Raw genomic sequence first — 17887 nt, forward strand, 5'->3', positions numbered from 1 at the left:
CGATAACCATACCAAATCTTTTGTACCTAGGTAGGTAGATATGCTCTGTCGTCAATATGTTGCAAAAACAGCCGATACGGCTACCAATACACAGGGGTCACGACTCCAATTTAATTTAAATGGCATTCCTGTAGGAAGTCAAGCAATTATTTCAATAATACTCTCGATTTGACTGGGTACAGATTGGAACACTGAGTACCTATGTAATGATCAAAAAATAAATTATTTAGCAAGCGGGTCCTCTTGACCTTATGGTGAGATGGCCGAGTTGGTTATGGCGCCAGGTTAAGGTTAACCTTAACACCAATTTCCTGGTGGAGCAATCCTCCTGGGTTCGAGTCCCAGTCTCATCAAAATCTACATTTTGCCTTCTCGTGTAGATCAGTGCTTGTCAATTTTTGCTCTTGTCCCGGTCGTACTTGTCTGTAGTCCTAGAGAACTTGGTGTTGCCTACTGAACCACAGTTATCTATTGTCTTTTTCTTCTTATGCCAATAGAATTTCTGTTTGGAACATTCAAAACAAACACAGTTACGATATTTCTGATATAGTCATAAATAACACGCAGTAGTTATAGCTTTGTTCAGAGTAGGTTCAACTATGACCCTGTTGTCACCCATTGTCCACATAAGCACATAGGGCTTGCGTTCAGATAAACACTCATCATTCGCAATTGTTCACATGGCCCAAGAATTATCCCTTTCTAGCAGAAGTCACCGCATATAATATAAAGTGTCCTGAGCTTCGCGTTATTCCTCCCTCATTACGCGACTTCAAACTTCCCGGTAAGGTCTCAGTTTCAATCCAGTTCATGTCGTCAGGCTGGTCTAGACGATAAAGAAGTTCCCAAGAGACGCAACGTAACATAGCAATCTCGTGTCCTTCAAGAACTCCCGACGGATCCGTGAACCACCGGTTCTTTGTGGGCATGTTTCCCAAATCCAACCGGGCCTCTGCCCCTGGCTTCAAGGTTTGCTTCAATGACAATAGTGACGCACGGCGCCGCATATTCCACATCGATATCAAGGATGTGAGAAAATGGCGAGATGCGTTCAAGCCAAAGACGCTTGATACTAAAGCAGACCGAAGGCGTCAAGACATCCACGCATCCATGAGTCAACGGGCCATCACCAACAGTTCCTTCGTTACTTGCAACCAAGAGAATGTTCCCACTCCAAAACGCGAGCCAGAATCCATAGACAGTGGATCACCATATGACTCCTCAATTTTTACAAGGGAGAAAATAGATCTTCTCGGAGACACGAAATACAGTGGGACAGTTGATGCCGAACGGACCAAGACCGAAAGGATTCTCCAAGGTACGTTGACTCCAGATCCTGACCGGGACTATGAAGGCGAATTTACCCTCTTGTTTCTATCATTCGTCGAGGCTCAACGCGAACGACAGCCAGATATTGTTGATGATGGTTCGAAAGGGTGGAAATTTCTGCATGACATAATCACCGTAGGGCAGAGCGGTGAGCCCAGTGAACTTCCTGCCTACCACCCAGCCAACGAGCATTTCTCCTTGTTCGGAAATTTAGGGGCCCTTTCCTGGTTACCTGTTCTACACGAAACATTGATGCTTGCAGCCACGCGGAACTCCTGAAGCTCATTTGGCAGATGGAGATGACCGGATGGAACGACATGATCTATGTCACCCAGAAGGAAGAGGAGGTCCCTTACCGTATCGAAAGTAAGAAAAAAGCCGAAGTGTTGGAATGGGGACGCTTTGAAGATGATCATGAGCGTCCACGGATCCCAGGTAAAGAAGCTCTGAGAGGCAAGAAACTTAGGAGCCTTATCCTGAACAATGAAGCGGTTTCGGTAGGTTGAGCATAACTCAGTAAGCCTTGAGACTAGTTGTTCTTGACACCTTACTTTGAGAGTCGAGGCAAGAAAGCCTCTCCGAAGGGGTAGTTTGATTTTCCGGCAGATTTTAAGGGGTTGTTGTTGGCGCGCGTAGATCAAGAATATCATAAAGAATAATATTCAAAATCAAGTTTGTTGGGATAAATCGTTTGCAATTTTCGTCTTCCTTCAGTGGTGTACCGTAACGGCAGTACAGTGCTTCGTTCGAGGAGGTATGGTGTAATGCCATGGTGTGACAAGTATGAAGGACGTTGTCGCTATCTCAGCCAGCGATCGGGTTGGCGTGGATCGTTACTTTTTCGATACGAACTGGCTCCTTGGGTCTGTTCTTTCGGTCCACTTCGATAGCTTCCAGCTTGGCCAATGTCGCCATACCCTCGTCTCCGATGACGCGCCCAAACACAGTGTTGAGTCCGTCCAGATGCGGCGTCTTGTCGAACGTGATAAAGAATTGCGATCCGTTCGTCCCAGGTCCCTTATTGGCCATCGACAGCATGCCTCGAGCGCCGTGTCGTAGCGCTGGCCGAATCTCGTCTTCAAACGCGCCTCCCCATATGCTGCGTCCGCCTTTGGGGTTCTCGGGGGGGTTTGGTGTTGCGGGTGCCCCAGTCTGTGCCATGAACTTGGGGATGAGGCGGTGGAATGGAGATTTATCGTAGTAGCCTGAGCCACAAAGGGCAAGGAAATTCTGGTAGGTGTGAGCAAAGACTAGGATAAACATATACTGGATTAAACAAACCTCTGCAGTTTTGGGAACACTTTCGCAGTATATTTCAACCTTTATATCGCCGTGCGACGTGTGTAGCGTGACTGACATAGTCGTTGTCTTCAAGATAATGATTTTTGCGATGAAGGAAATCTTTTTTGTAATTGGGAAGAAGAATACACAATGCTTTGTGGTAAGTGTTGACAATGTAGCATTGAGAAGATGATTGGGCGAAGAGGTTGATAATTTATACTTGATGACTAATACAATCAACAAACTGGGAAGTTACAACTTACAATAGTTGGGTATTTCTCAAGGTAGCAAATACCATTTCTACCTTTGGACTCATGATCCTGAGTCTTAAAGAATTAGGGCTGTAACTACGAGTATTATATAGACGAAATGGGCTGATGCGCGTTAACGAGGTGTTGAAGGTGTTGAATGTGCTGAGTGTGCCTTGTATATTTGCCTGAGCCAAGCCAGCCGCCTTTCCCTCCTATCTATTATAGATGCTGTGCATGGCGATTCGTTCTATCGTCAAAGTGACTTTGATCTGTGAAGATATGGGAAGTCAAAATTTAATCCTTGCGACTTTTATTTAAATACACATACTTTGCACGGCAGCTCTCAGCTCTTAGCTCTCATGAATACTAACGTATCATCGACCCTTCTCAACTGCTTCTTTGAAGCTCTGACACGCCTACGTAAGGTAACTATAGTACCTTGCCTTAGCGAAGCAGCATCCTTTCCAAATTACCTTAAGGTAAGTACCTAGAGTGATGGATGAGACCCCCTCGCTTATGCACCTTCCTCCTTGACTCATCTCAATAAGCTCACTGCACTTTCGACGCAGACGGGAGATTCATCATTCTTCTCTTCAATACCTCCGCTTATGAGAGAGATTTTAACGTCATCTGCTCATGTCCAACCACTCTTATTTTCTTGCGCCTGTTGTCTCATACTTACGCTTCGCTGTCAGTTATGGAGAAACTACCTCAGGAGTGTCGAGACATGGTTACATCCTTTCTAGATGGGTACGACGTGAAAAACCTGGTTCTCGTGTCCAAAAGTTACCAAGACTTCTTTGCCCCGAGGAACTTGAGACGGCTTTGGTTTGAAGGTCTCCCTAGACTTCTCTCCCACCAGTTCACACACTTCCTGGCAATGAAGCCCAGTAAGAAGTTTAGCCTTATTAGGTTAGTTGTAATACATGTTAATCATATGGGATAATCCTAATATTACCACAGGAAGATATCAGTAATCCTGCAGAAGCGTGGGCGCGTCGGGACCCAGCCACCACTGTACGAGAAACTTGGGCCGTTACTTGTGAATAGCGTCTCGCAAGTGACCGAACTTCAAGAGTTGGATTTATCTCTCGGAGGCTGGCCCCAGGAGCAAGAAAAGAATCTTTGCGAACTATTAATGCGGACTCGGAAATGGGATAAGCTCAACTCCCTCAAAATTTCCACTTCGCCAGAGATATTATGCGCTGTTCTCAGCCGCTGCGTTCCCGAGATCCTCGAAGCCGTTAATATCGATGGGCACTACGGTACACGGATGTATAATGAGCTGGTGCGCCTTTGCTCTTCTTCTAAAACCAAACACTCTTTGAAGAAGCTCACTATTTCCCCCAATTTCGACGGTCCATTGTTAGATAAGGATATCATTCTGGAAGTTATAACCCATTTCAAAGCTCTCAAATGCCTCAGTATCCAAGGACGTTCAGATCTTTGGGATACTTGCTGGACGACTGCAGTCTTTGTGAGTTAACCACTTCACAAGCTTGTCGTTTCGAAAGGCAAGCCGTCCTATGTGTTGAAGAAGCTCACATCTACTTAGTCAGGCTCGTTGAGCATAGTCTGTGATCTTCTTAACCAAACATATATTGAAGAACTCTGTCTCAGCATGCCATACATACCCTTTGATCGAGCTTCTGTCCTTGAGTATTTGAACGGGCCGGTTCCAGATCTCGTCGAGTCTGAAGATGTAACCGAATCTGAGCTTGAGCGGGCGTATCGCAAACTGATTGCGGATATCACTTCAGCATGTCGCCGCATTCGCAAGATAGTTATTCTTCAGAAGTTTGAAACTCGATTTGATGTTGTTGGGTTCAGCTCTCCTGGCAGGGTCATAGAAGTCAAGTTGTGTTAAGAAGGGGAAAACAAGCCATCCTGCCATCCTTCTGTCCTCTAAATTGAATCAAGAATCATCAATTGTTGCACTAGAATACATAGAGAATAGGTAGTTTAGAAATCATAAGGGAAGGATAGATATTACCAGAGATATCCTATCAAGACTCCAGAGATTGTGATCCACCCTCTTCCTTCATTATTATCTCCCCGATCCAGGTCCATTTAGCCTCGTTTTACAGCACAAACTGTCGAGAAGACTGATTGCCCCTTTGTTTATTAATTTCTGTATCTCCTAGTCATATAGTTTATAGAAAAGGCAGCGTATCCAACTAACTTAGGCGAGCTGTGATCAGTATGTGCCTGTTTGTTCAGTGTCTTGAGGCTTTATAATTCTGAAGCGCAGCGCCATTCTTAGGAAGTTTTTTTTATTTTTTTAAAAAAGGGTTAGAGATAAAGTCCTCAACCACGAAGCAGGTATATTTTAGGAGAATGCTGAAACTACCTAGTAGGTAGACAGGTATTTGACAAGAGACCCTGAAAATTCTGGCTACAGAGCATAAAGGCCAAAGAGTACCTGGAAGAAAGGGGAGTATTTGACTCTTCTCTAAAACTTGAAGCGGATTGGACTGGCAAAAGCCCGCGGGGATTTACGTTGAATGGACATTATGGTGACGGGACAAGCTACAGAACAGATGATCAAAACGTAACTGGAGGTCTTGCTCGGCCATTTCATACTTAACTGATCTTCTCAACATGAATAAATTTATCAAATACATTTATATCAAGAAATGCTGGAGCAATGGTACTGAAAAGAGAATGGGCCAACTTTAGATGCCCGCCTTGGCTCAGAAACCAAGGCTCACGTTCGAATGATACAAATTTATTCGGATTGTAGCTTGGTAGCTTGTCTAACCTCACCGTCTAAGTACTAACCTACCTATGCATAAAAAGATCTTGAACTCAATGGATCCAATGGATGTTCATACCCATGACATCACGCTCATACCCTCGCCCTTCCCGAAGGCTCGTCCAGTCTTGGCGGCTTCTCTGGCATTAGCTTCCACTGAAACCCCCGTAATGCCCGCAGGCATGGTCAGAAAACTTGAGGCTTGGCACTCGATGCTAGAAATAAGAAGGGAGATATAGGCTTTGTACGGGAGGCTCTTGATTGACTTATTTTTGGCGCACATACTGGAGATCGAACTTTTTGGCTTCCTCTGGTGCCCCTGGCTATCCCCTGGGGAATTACACACTAACAGTTACAGACCCACTGAAGACCTGCGCGAAATAAAAAAAGTCCTTTGGTCTGGTTGGTCCCGTCCGGACCGATCGGCCTCTCCTGTTGCTGGTTGCTTCGCATTGGCATTCAAATCTCCCGTGTCCCAGCTTTTCTCAACGCGCTCTCTTTTTTTCCCATCTACTCTTCTCTTCAACCTCAACCTCTTTTCTTTTCCATTGTCGCCCTTGTCTCCTTCGGCGGTTATTGTGTGTGATTAGGCAGAGTCTCACCGGGAAAGGAACGACGTGTCAAGGACAAGCATCATATCGAGTCGCCGAAGGAACAATAACAAAACAACAAAAATGCACGCATCAAAGATCATCGCATCAATTGGCCTTGTGGCTTCTGCCCATGCCACAGTCATCCGCCATGAGCGCGATCTCGAAGCCAATGCTCCTGCTCTCGAGAAGCGAGCCGAACAGACTGCCGCTTGGGTTACTGTCGATGATGAGATGCAGCCTGCGACGACATACACTCCCTCGTATACCACCGTCGATGGCACCACTTCTCTGATTGATGCTCCTCCTCACGATCTTACCGCCAGCGTCTACACCTACACCAGCTGGGGTAAGATTCACACAAGCACTGGCGAGCCTCCCAACCCCCAGGCCACCGGCAAGCACGGCGAGGGTGTCTTTGCGCGATGCTACAACAAGGACGGCGATAATGCTCCTTTCTGCTCGCCTTACGCCAACAGCACCCTTGATGTTAAGAACACATACTATGGTGAGCAACAGAGCCGTTCGTTGATGCGTCAATTACAGTAACTAACATATTTCAGTTACCTGGGATCCCGATTACTTCAACAAGACCAAGTCCTCTGATAACTCTACTCTCCTGGTCACTGCTCGCCTCGACCTCTACAACCGTACTAGTGAATCATGGGTGAAGTACAAGGAATTCACCGATTCAGCCGTCCCCGCCGCTTGGGGCTACTGGCCTTTCGATGTCAAGCAGGAATACATGAAGTACTCGCCCTACAACATCTCCATCACCCTCTACAGCAACAGCAACAACTCCCTCGAGAAGACCAAGTCCTCATCTCTTTACCTTAACCTTAATGACCAAAACTTCCCTGAGAAGTCCCACGAGAAGTTGCCCGAGGGCCAGACCTTGACCATCGCTCTGCCTGTCGTCTTTGGCTCTCTCTTCCTCCTTGTCGTCGGTGGCTTCCTCTGGAACCGCAAGACCCGCCGTATCGGACTCGGCAATATCTCGAGCCGGTCTCGTCACGGTTACACTGGCCGTGCCAAGCGCCGTATCTTTGGTGCCAGAGATAATGGCATCCAGCTCGATGCTTCAGTTCCTCCTCATGGTGAATACCGTGACGCTCCTCAGCGTGCTCGTGCCGACAGCGACGGTCTTGGCAGCCTAGCCGGCAGCCCTGTCGATGCTACATTCCCTCAACACGGCACCACAGGTGGTCGCAATGCTTTCCGTGACGAAGTGCGAAGACAGGAGGAAGAGAGACGTATGTAAAAGAGGTGGGATTTTGCAATCTTGGATGTCATGTCATTGCTGGTTCTGTTCCAATATTCACAAATGACATGTTATAATGTGCATCTAGATGGCTGGAAGTTGGGTGTAACGTTTTCACACGACGCATAACGAAAATCAATACGAAAAAAGACCTTTCTAGACCGAAAATAGAGGGACCTGTTAAGCCCATGTAACAAATGTACTCTGTACAGGAGGGCATCGCCAAAAACAACCAAGTTCCTAACCCGTAAAATCAAAGCCATCTGCCGAAAAGTGTCATACGCCGGGCGTCATGGGTATTGAAGCCATCCCTAGCAAAATCCCACCCCTAGCAGATTGCAATAGTCGATGACCAATACATCAACAAGCAAAGCCGTAGCAACTCCGTAAAAGCATGTAAATGAGCAGTATCCTTCCCCCACGCACCGTTCTAGACCTTAGCCCTCTTAGTGTTCCCAACACTTTGTCCGTCGTCCTCGAAACGTCTCTTTGTCTTTTCGGGTGTAGGCGTCGCAGGAGGTGATTCCTGCAAGGCCGCCAAATCAAAACCAGCACACAGGTCGAGCTGTGTCTCTCCCTCTTGCAATGGCCTCAGCAAGTCAGCTGGGATGGCCGTGGCCAGCTGGCACTTTGCCTCACATGGCTGGTAGGTGCTCGTCGTCCAAGCATCATCAGCGTAGTTCTTGGCTTCCGCGATCGTATATCCTGTGCTAAAGCCCTCGTGGTATGCATCTGGGAGAATTACTATTGTCTCGCCAGGGCGCTGGTCAATGATGCGGAAAGGTATACCAAGTTTTTCCAGTTTCTGGGGAAAGAAAAACTCGGCTCGATGCCGCATGAACTGAGAGCACTTGTCCTTGCGGCCAAGCGCCTCTTCTGCTACATCCACCGCAGTTGATGGCACGACGATCCAGATCTTCCGTCCCTTGTATAGATGGTTGAGCGAAACCAACCGGAAGTCTTCTGCGTGTATTTGAAAACTTGCCCCGAAATGGGGCCCTGATTCATACACATATGGAGTATGGATTCCAGGAATTATGGCTTTTGTGTTATCCAGCTTATCACCTTTAAGGGGATAAATTGGGCTTTTTTCAGGAACCCCGGCTTCAAGGCGTTGTTCGGGAGTCCATGCAGGGACGTCAACTCGATAACGTACATTGCGAATCTGCTTGTGGTCGTTCTTGCGATAAAGTTTTCTGAGCTGATCGATGGCTTTGATCGCCGTGACATTGCATTTCGCACCTGTAACGGACGAATTGAAACTGCCGACGGACGGAACTGTGTCAACTCGCCAGAAACTGTTCCTTTTTATTTGGGTTGGGCGATAAGCATTCGCCGGTACTTTTTGAGAGTCCTTTGCTGGGAGGTCTTCTATGAGTTCCTCAGGAAGGACGATTTTGAAACAACCGTGGCTTTCAGCCTTAAGACTTCTGGCAAATGCGAGATTGGCCGGAAAGTCGTTCCATTGCTCGACGGTTGGTTTGAGTCGGAGAACTTGATGTCCCTCGGGGCCATCCCAATCAAAATCTATTGGTTCAGGTTCTGCAGCAGGCTCATCCAATTCAGATGGTAGATCACTGAGAATTGAGCTTGCGTCGTCTTCGTCAAGGTCCGGGGACAGTGATGGGACTTGTCCTAGCGGAGATAGCCCATTCGTGACGATATCTTGGTCTGAGATTAATTGAGACGGTTGAGGATACTGTGGTTCGATGACGTTTTGCTGTGTTTTGGCGGGGATTGGAGGCTGCTCGTCTAGGGATTCGGTAGTGGGAAGTGGCCCAGGCCCAGGCCCAGGTTCAGGTTCAAGGTGCGAAGAGTGCTGGAAATGAAGAACGGGTTCCGCAAACTCATGCGGGGGATGTTGAATCTCCATTGAAGCCGGGAGAGGCCCGCCTCGCCAATGCGACAGGCAAGCGATGCGATGAGGTTCTGGTGTTGATTGATGTCTAGTAGTGGAGAACAAAGTGAGGGTGAGCGTGAGCGAGAAAGGCGGCGAGTGAGAGGTGAGCACAATCGCCACTTATTTCAGGGCAGAGGCCAGAGTTTTTGTATGCGCCTTGAGGCTCCGAACTCGCATTCTTGACAGCGAACAACCAGGACAAAGGCACAAAAGAACAGAAGTAGAGCAGGGACTTTGTTGCGCGATGATCGTATGAACAGAAAAGAAAATGGAGCCTACCTAGGGTAGTAGTAGGTGAGTGAGTGACTGAGTAGCAGGTTGCAGAAAAGAATCCCCATGAGAAGCGGAATGTCGACCCAAACAGTACTAGGCTAAACGAGTGCAGGGGGCTCCTGGGCTCCCGTCAGTGGCAGAGAGTGTGAGGTACTTCCACAACGAAGCAGGCCGCCACCCAAATGCATGTCTCCTTACCAGACAGGACAGAATTGTTAGTAGGTAGGTAGTAGGTAGTTGGTGCCAGCCAGGGATGGTGACCTGTGGTTCTGCGCTGCACTTTAGAGTGAGCGGGCCACGCGGGGAGTCCAGAGATTGGTCAAAAGAGAAGCAAATATTTGATTCTAGCGGGAAAACCGCCTGCAAGGTCCCTGATTAGCGCGGGGCACTTGAAGTCCAAGCAGCCAAAGTTGCATTCAGCGGGAAAACAGACAGGCTGTCATTGGGTGCAAATGCTATAAACAATTGCTATTTGTGAGCGGGATCTTGCTTCCACCTGAGCACAAAGGAACGGATTCTTGCTATCAAAGAGAGGGCATTTTCTTTCATTCTTTGATTTTACTTGTTCAGAACCAGAATTTTCTTCCATCAGCCTGAATGGTAAATGCCGCGACGGGAGCTTTGTCAGGCGGACAAAAATAATCGAGTCTGCTTTAGGCTTTGATGACAAAGGGTGGAGCAATTGAGCCCAGACCATAAAAGGGTAAGTGCGTGATCGTCCCGCTGAAGCACTTTGTCGGTGACGTTGGAAAGGCGACAGGGGTATGTCTTTATCAATCTAAGTACATACCTACCTAGGTAGGTAGGTCTTCAACGACCTGGACATTGAAATCCGCGGAATAATATGCGAGACTTCCGATTGTCTCAGAGACTATAAATCTTCCAGTCGAGACAGCCTATGAGGAGACACTTATTAGACTAATGTACACATGCAAAAAGCCGACGGCTTCCTATCATAAAGTTTGTCAGTGTGCACAGCGGTTTCGGGATCATACCTATATCATAAAGCGCATAGATGTTCGTTTGTTACTTGTAAGGCTTCACTGCTGGTAAGTGCTAGATTACATTTGGGGCAACCTGACTGATAGTGGATGTATTCTGCTCAACATTTGTATGGCCCACCGCCAAGTATAGCTTATCCCTCGTTCGTATCAAAATGCCAACAAATATTTACTATATCAGCCTCTTCTGCGACGATTTTGTCAATACCGCTCGGATTTTGACTGGAAATAACACAACACCAATTCGCAATTTTGTCACTCCTGTTCTTTAGAGACAGAAGCACTTCGGCCAAGGTTGCCCGTGTGTTCGGCATGCGAAACTGCATTGACCAAAACCCGCGCAACTTTGGCTCCTTGCACTTCTCATTGCCCATACCTGCTGCTATTTAAGGCTCTTTCATAGCAGGTATAGATCACACAAATCAAGACCAAGAGGCAATAATGTTAGTCAAAGAATTTAATAAGTTCGTCGGATGTGATGTCTTCGGAGTTTCTTGTTTCGTCTCGTGTGTGACGCGTGGTGCAAGATTGCCTTTGTTGGCGAAGACTAAGAGTCTCGATGGTTGAACTTCGAGAGCCCGCATTACATGATCTAACCAGGTGTAGTCTTCCATAATTTTGTCGTGACTCTCTGATTGTCGTCCAGAGCTCCTGGTGTGGTGGACGAGTTTCCAAGTCATCGAGCCAATCGACTGTGTGCTCCCAATGTGTTGATTAGTGTTGAAGGTGATCGTTAATGTGACTCTCGATATGAGATAGCCATTCTGAAGACACTTGAGGGATTGGTCTTCATTCAGCTTGAAATGGTGAGTAGGTGGGATATTGATGTATCCCGTCTCGACCATGTCGTTGAGTTCATTTTCTAATCGTCGTAGAGGCAACGAGTTGGTGGCGTTCGTAGCTGGCATAATCATCATCCAGGAAGAGAACATATATGCTCTGATGCAAGGAGATGGAGATGATGAGGAGAAAATTATAGGAAGGGCGAGGAGTTGGATCGAGTCACTTGCAGGCTCAGATGCAGTGATTTCAAGCATCACTAGGTATTCAGTGAGCTTGACAGTAACGACCGCTAAGAGTTAAGATCAAATGATGCGACTATGTGATTACCTCACATAAAAAACAGTTTTATCACCAAGTACTTAAGTCAAGTAGTATACACCGACGTACCGTTAACCGGACTCCGTGCTGCGGCTGTTTAAGTCTCCTGCTTTATGCATCATCCTTAAACTGCAATTGATTGCTTGTACTTCTCGAACGGCTTCTTCACTTCAGTATCAAAACCGTTCTGTTCTGTCTTTGCCATGTCTGCCACAGCGGGAACGATGACTAGGTCTGGGATAAACTCCCACGCTATATGTAGCTTTATGCTTTATCGTCTTCAGAGAACATCATGCCATAAAACAAGTCACGCTGATATCCACTGAGTAACTGCCTTGTCTAGATATATGCAGATAACATTCATGATCAACTATGATCATGTAGGGCGGGTATAACTAACATAGCCCGTATCTTTATGCAGATATATCCATCCATAAAACGACGTCCATCGGCCCAACAACGCCAGCACGTCGTGTATCTTCTATCGTGTTTGTTAATGCGCATCGTACCCCATCCTCACTAATATTTTTGCTCCATGTGCTCTGTAAAAGAGATTTACACATAAAACCCAAGGGTCGCTTCCATGTTCTACATTCCAATGCTCTTGCGGGTTCGCCATCCCGCAAACTAGCCTTGTCTCTTTCCAAAAACGCCAAAAGTCATGACACCAAATGCTACATGGGGACAAATAGAGAATAGTGTTGTGTAATAGGTTGGTGAAGTAATTATGTCGAAAGTGAGGGTATGTCTAGCCATCTAGGTCAAGTGACTTCGTTATATTCGTAAACTGTGGAGAAGCTGCATAGTTCTCCTGACAGAGCATCAGGTGTCAAGTCGGCGCAGCATCTATGCAGCATCAAGCAGAGACTGAGAGATTCTTGTATTTGCCGACCAACTCTTCGATCTTGGGCAATAGCTCAGGGATTCGGAATGGCTTGGAGATGACATCGTCCTAAAGTAAAGTATTAGTGATGAAGTTAATAAAGTCTGGCACGACCAACTCACAATTCCTGCGGCCTTGGCGCTCTCGATTTGCTCCGGTCGTGCATATGCCGTAACTGCAATGATGGGAATATGTTGCACAATGGTTCCCTCTCGTTCCAGCTCCCGAATCTTTCGAGCACAGGTCATTCCATCCATGACAGGCATCTCCAAATCCATCAGGATGACAGAGATGTCAACACCTTCAGCCTCTTTTCCAGCCCAGAATCTTGAACGCTCGAGAGTCTGCAGAGCTTCCTTGCCGTGGTTTGCAACAAACGTATTGTTGCCACAATTTCGTAGCTGTCGTTGAAGAACCTTTTGATTGACAATGTTGTCCTCCACAATCAAAACATCAAACAGTTGGGTTGTGTCTTCGCTTGTCGTCGTCGTTCGAGATGGCTGACGACTGAGTTCCGGCTTCTGCGGAATGGCTGGGGCATGAGACTTTCGAGCGATCTTGAACGGTGTAATCTGTTCGTAATCCTGAGGAGGAGTCAAAGAGCGTCGGCACTTGATGTAGAAGCTAAAGCTGCTACCAATGCCACGGCGGGATGTAACACCAATCTGTCCACCCTGCATCTCTGTTAAGATACGAGAAATAAAAAGACCCAATCCCGAGCCGCCGTACTGAACGTGTGTTCGCGGAGTCGCCTGTTGAAACCGTTGGAAGAGAAGCTTCATCTCCTCCTCGATTAAGCCAGGACCAGTATCCTCAACTGTGCAGTGGATGTTGATCTCCTCTCCATGACCCCACTCGTCAGTGTTGTTGATATCCATGACCGCAGTGCGTTGATGGTCGACTCTATCAAAATATGAAGTGCCTTTCCGAGTGACTTCAGACACATGCTTTGAAGCGCTGAGGCTGACAGTAATGGCTCGTTTCTCGCGGCCTTGTGTAAACTTAATAGCATTTGTCATCAAATTGATCAAGACTTGTCGCAGTCTGGAAGGATCAAGCTTCACCCATTTGATGCCATACTGCTCGAAGCTCTGATCCACGTTGAAGTCAAACTCGATATCATGGGCAACCAGTTCTGATTCGAACATCTTTAGGGCACGCTGCACAACTCTTACAGGCTGTTCGTCGATGGGTGTAACGGCTAAGAGGTTCGAATCCAGCTTGGACAACGTCAGAATATCATCCACAATTCGCTTTTGATGACTGGCACACAAATTGATTGTGTTTGCAGCATCCAGGCACCCGTCCAGTAGGTTCTCAACTTCTGATTTGACAGAATGCGAATCGAAGATAGTGATGTTATTTGCGATCTGATCAGCACATTGTAGAATAGCTGATAGAGGATTCCGCATTTCGTGGCTGGTGATATCAATGAAGTTCTCTTGTTGTCGTTTCATCTCAACCGCCTCTTCACGTCGTTCATTCTGTACTTTCTCGGCCCATTTCTGAGAAGAGATGTCGGTGATACAGCCAAATATCAACTTGAGATTGCCTTCTTGATTCCGTTCGGGATAAGCGCTCATCAGAACCCATGTATCAATTGTGTTTCCATCGCTCTGTTGCGAACACTTGAACCGGAATTCCACCGAAATCGTGACTTTCTCTCTAAGGAGTTTGTCCCACGCGTCTTCTAATGCCGGCCTGTCCTCGTCCCTGACACTATCCATCCACGTATCAACAGAATCTTCGGACCGGGAATGTCTCGAGATCTGCCACCACATATCGTTGCAATAGTTGATCTTGCCCGCAAAGTTGGCAATAAACATGCCAACAGGAGCAAACTCAGCCATTCGGGTAAATCTGTACTCGCTTTCCACGGCTTCTTGTGTACGGAGGTAAAGTTGCATCGAGAGTTCTTGACGATCCAGTGCAGCGAGGCGGGCAGCCCTTTGGCCACGCTTGATTTCCTCCTCGAACAAGACCACTGAAGCCATTGAGGTGGCTAGCTGCCGGGACAACAGATGAATAAACAACTTGTAATCGTCGTCATAGGGACGACGAGGGTTGACACCCATCACGATGAATCCAATCACGGATTCTCCTGTGGTGGTCGGGATAACGGGGAAAACAACGAGCGTCTTTGAGGGATCGCCAAAGCCCCTCCAGTGAAGGCCATCGATAAGGTGTGTAGGAAGGTTACCATTCTCTTCAGAGAGGACAATTGGAACACCGCCAGCAGCCATTGATTGGCGCATGTAAGGGGCAAACCCATCCTCAGACTGTCGCATATCAAGCTGTGGAAGTGCGGCTTGATGATTCTCTGGTGCTCCAAGGCTCCCTTCAAGAACCAATTGGGGTGAGTGTATCAAGCTACCGGAATGTAATGATGAAACCTCGCTCTCGGTGTCCTCTCTGGCGGAATAGATCAGGGCAAAGGGCACATCGTGTTCGTTGAACTCCAGTCCCTTCTGCACCTGGGGCCAGAAACCTGCGACAGTGGTAGCTGCAGCCGTTCTCTCGCCAATCTCGCGAAGCATCAGCATTCGCCTCTCGTTGACCCGTCTACGGGTATTCTCGAAAGCTGGGTTGTATAGTCCAACCACTTCGCCTTCACCACCCACCAAGGGAACAATAGACCACGAAAAGAAAGCCTCCTCCAAAAAGCCGTGCCGATTAATGAAGAGCTGATTTTCGTGCTTCATTGTTGCCTGTCCAGATTCTAGTGCACTCTTGAACACAGGCTTGATCTCATCCCAAATCTCAGGCCAGGCATCCATGTAGCAAGAGCCCATCAACTTGGGATGTTTTTGGCCCGCAAGGTCGAGATAAGCTTCGTTGTAGATGATCACACACTGGGGACCCCAGTACATGGCAGCGGGGTGTGGACTGCCCATGATCAGGTTGGACATGGATCTGAGATCCGCAGGCCAGTCTTCGATTGGTCCGAGAGGAGTTGCCGCCCAATCGACCGAACGAGCAAACTTTATATGAGGAGGAAGTGCATCCGACACTGGAATCCTTGTCCAATCGAAAATTGACCTCGCGGGTTGCGATTGGAAGACCTGGTTTGTAAACTCGTCAGGGTGTAGTCTTGTGTCGCCTCCCTCCATGATCTCATCAACATCTGCGCGGTCAAAATTAGCATCGACAGGTTCAGCATCGCCGAAATAATCTGGCGCATCAACGAGCTCGGCGTCAGGAGTAACGGGCATCTGCGGCGAGTGTCCGGAACTTCTCGTTTCCGAAGCAGCCGTCTCGTCAATAAGTGGTAACGCAGTACTGGGGCGCGGAGTAGCAACACAAGTCTGGGCGCTAACAAAGCGAAACCTTCGACGTAATGTTGACAATGTCCAGGTAATACCAGCATACTTGTGAGTATCAGCTGACACACGAGCTTTGGATTGTGTCATAATCCATGATTTGAAACGACCAAAATCTGTGTCTGCACTAGCATCTTCTTGGTCCACCGACAAATATTGAAGCACTTCATGTGCTCCTCGCAGAGAGGCGTTGTAGTAGAGGATGTGTAAGCCGGCACGGATAGCATTAGCGGAATTGTCCAGGTCTATGAGAAAGGTAGGCCTCTCGTCCTGCTCTAGAAACTCAATAACACCAACACCTTGTAGCATCTGCAGCCCCGGAGGGAGACTACGACTGTCTGGGGTCGTCGTATGAGCGGGAGCGTCCATTGAAGACCCCCAACTACCAGGAGTGCTCTCTGATCTTCCTGGGCTGATGGAGCTCACACTTGCGCGAGGCAACTTCAAGGTCGTGACACCGCCAGCCGGGTCCTCTCGCATACGTGAAAGCATAGAAACAGCAGGATCGGTTGCAGGAAAGCTGGCCGGACGATGAACGTGCCTTGCTGGCGTGTGAGAGAAGAAGAGAGGCGAGAGCGGCCCTTGCTGCTTCCCCCTTGCTGAGGGATCAAGATTCGCAGATTGGTTAGGAAGTTCGACCTTTCGAGGTGGTGATGCCCCAGTGCGGGCTTTCTTGATGGGTGAAGGGTGCATGACGGGTTCACCTCTGGACGGGGCGGAGGGACGCTTCGCCGGAATGGGAGTCTGTGGAAGCCCTCGCGTGGACGCGCTAAGATCTCGTGGACTACCGGCGGTGGACAAACTTGACTGGTGAATAGCGCCGGTAGTCGAAGCTGGCGAGAAGGAGGTCGTAAAGTCAGAAAAGGGCGCGATTGAGGCCAAGTTTGGTATGCTAAGATCGTGCCTCCATGCTGGTGCCTCTGATATGCGGCGTGAGTCGTAGGCTTTCCTGCCAGTTATGGTGACCCTGTTGTAAGCTTCCCCGGTAGCTTTGGCAGCAGCAGCAGCGAGAACTGAAACGTCGGTATCAAGCTCAGCGTTAGTCGTGCTGGTGGCAGTGGTGTTGCTTGGAGTCGTAAATGTGGGTACTGAACCCGGAGTAGAGGTTGAGGTTGGTGGTGGTGGTGGTGGATGCTTTTTGCGACCCTCCTTCTCTTGATCGGTTGAGTCTGCGACAGGACAATTCAAAGAAGCAGAGGCAGAAGGAGACGAGGGAGAGTTGAAACTAGGAAGCCGCTGCATGAAGGCGCCTGGAGAAGAGGAGGGAATCGAAGCCCCGGAGGGACTGCGAGTCCTTGGCACCTAGTGGCCAGTGGCTTTGGGCCTTGCGCAGCGGCCAGCAAGAGATCGAGATTCAAGATGCGATGAGGGGCGTGTCTGCGAGGTCGGGTGTGCGTAGCGTATGAGTGAAGGTAAGGTAAGGTACCGTATGCGTGCGAAAACAGTGGTGGAAGTTCCCTATGAAGTGGGGAGACTCTGGTGCAGTACCTTAGCTGTACGGGCAAGCAGCTGCAACAGTCAGTGGGAGGTGCAGTACCTGATGCGCGGCGCAGTAAAAGCTCGGGCTGCTAAGTATATGTTGAGGAATACAGCCGCCACGATGTTAGGTTGAAGGGGAGGGGGGAAAGAAATGGGATGGGGATCGAGATGGGATATGGGATCAGAGGGATGAGTTGCAGGGGGATTTGCAGCTAAAAGTCGGCTGTATGGTGCTGTGTTATGGCCGTAGTCCGGGGGGTCGTTCAGTGGGTGGAGTGCAGTAGGTGCTAAGAGCTTGACTCGATTGTGAGTGATGGTTGGTTCAACCAGTTTGTCAAAGGGAAAGAGGGAACCAATGAATAATACAGTTCAATTCAATCTGATGAAAGCATTCGGCCGAGTATTGACTCGAACGGAAACTCTGAGTTAGGCTGGGTTTGGGGTGGCGGAATCGGAGTCAAAA

At 48.3% G+C, this 17887-nt stretch overlaps 6 protein-coding genes across 6 annotated transcripts; 3 read left to right on the plus strand and 3 right to left on the minus strand.

Annotated features, from left to right (window-relative positions):
- Positions 1-927: 927 nt before the first annotated feature.
- On the plus strand, positions 928-1835 carry FTJAE_3003 (uncharacterized protein; the record flags this gene model as incomplete). The annotated part of the gene is made up of 2 exons (XM_037349255.1): positions 928-1529; positions 1592-1835. 2 exons carry the CDS (start codon positions 928-930, stop codon positions 1833-1835), a joined length of 846 nt encoding a protein of 281 aa, XP_037209916.1.
- Positions 1836-2133: 298 nt separating this feature from the next.
- FTJAE_3004 (peptidyl-prolyl cis-trans isomerase-like 3) lies at positions 2134-2688 on the minus strand (the record flags this gene model as incomplete). The annotated part of the gene is made up of 2 exons (XM_037349256.1): positions 2134-2559; positions 2611-2688. The coding sequence occupies 2 exons, from the start codon at positions 2686-2688 to the stop codon at positions 2134-2136; spliced, it is 504 nt and encodes a 167-aa protein (XP_037209917.1).
- Positions 2689-3558: 870 nt separating this feature from the next.
- FTJAE_3005 (uncharacterized protein) lies at positions 3559-4728 on the plus strand (the record flags this gene model as incomplete). Its single annotated transcript, XM_037349257.1, has 3 exons — positions 3559-3773; positions 3825-4338; positions 4417-4728. The coding sequence occupies 3 exons, from the start codon at positions 3559-3561 to the stop codon at positions 4726-4728; spliced, it is 1041 nt and encodes a 346-aa protein (XP_037209918.1).
- Positions 4729-6290: 1562 nt separating this feature from the next.
- FTJAE_3006 (uncharacterized protein) lies at positions 6291-7467 on the plus strand (the record flags this gene model as incomplete). Its single annotated transcript, XM_037349258.1, has 2 exons — positions 6291-6714; positions 6770-7467. 2 exons carry the CDS (start codon positions 6291-6293, stop codon positions 7465-7467), a joined length of 1122 nt encoding a protein of 373 aa, XP_037209919.1.
- Positions 7468-7897: 430 nt separating this feature from the next.
- FTJAE_3007 (transcription factor jumonji) lies at positions 7898-9340 on the minus strand (the record flags this gene model as incomplete). The annotated part of the gene is made up of 1 exon (XM_037349259.1): positions 7898-9340. One exon carries the CDS (start codon positions 9338-9340, stop codon positions 7898-7900), a length of 1443 nt encoding a protein of 480 aa, XP_037209920.1.
- A 3258-nt stretch (positions 9341-12598) lies between these two features.
- Positions 12599-17187, minus strand: FTJAE_3008 (Hybrid signal transduction histidine kinase K; the record flags this gene model as incomplete). The annotated part of the gene is made up of 2 exons (XM_037349260.1): positions 12599-12694; positions 12748-17187. 2 exons carry the CDS (start codon positions 17185-17187, stop codon positions 12599-12601), a joined length of 4536 nt encoding a protein of 1511 aa, XP_037209921.1.
- Between the last annotated feature and the right edge of the window lie 700 nt (positions 17188-17887).

Source organism: Fusarium tjaetaba, assembly GCF_013396195.1.
Source record: "Fusarium tjaetaba strain NRRL 66243 chromosome Unknown NRRL66243_c0000060, whole genome shotgun sequence".
Taxonomy (NCBI): domain Eukaryota; kingdom Fungi; phylum Ascomycota; class Sordariomycetes; order Hypocreales; family Nectriaceae; genus Fusarium; species Fusarium tjaetaba.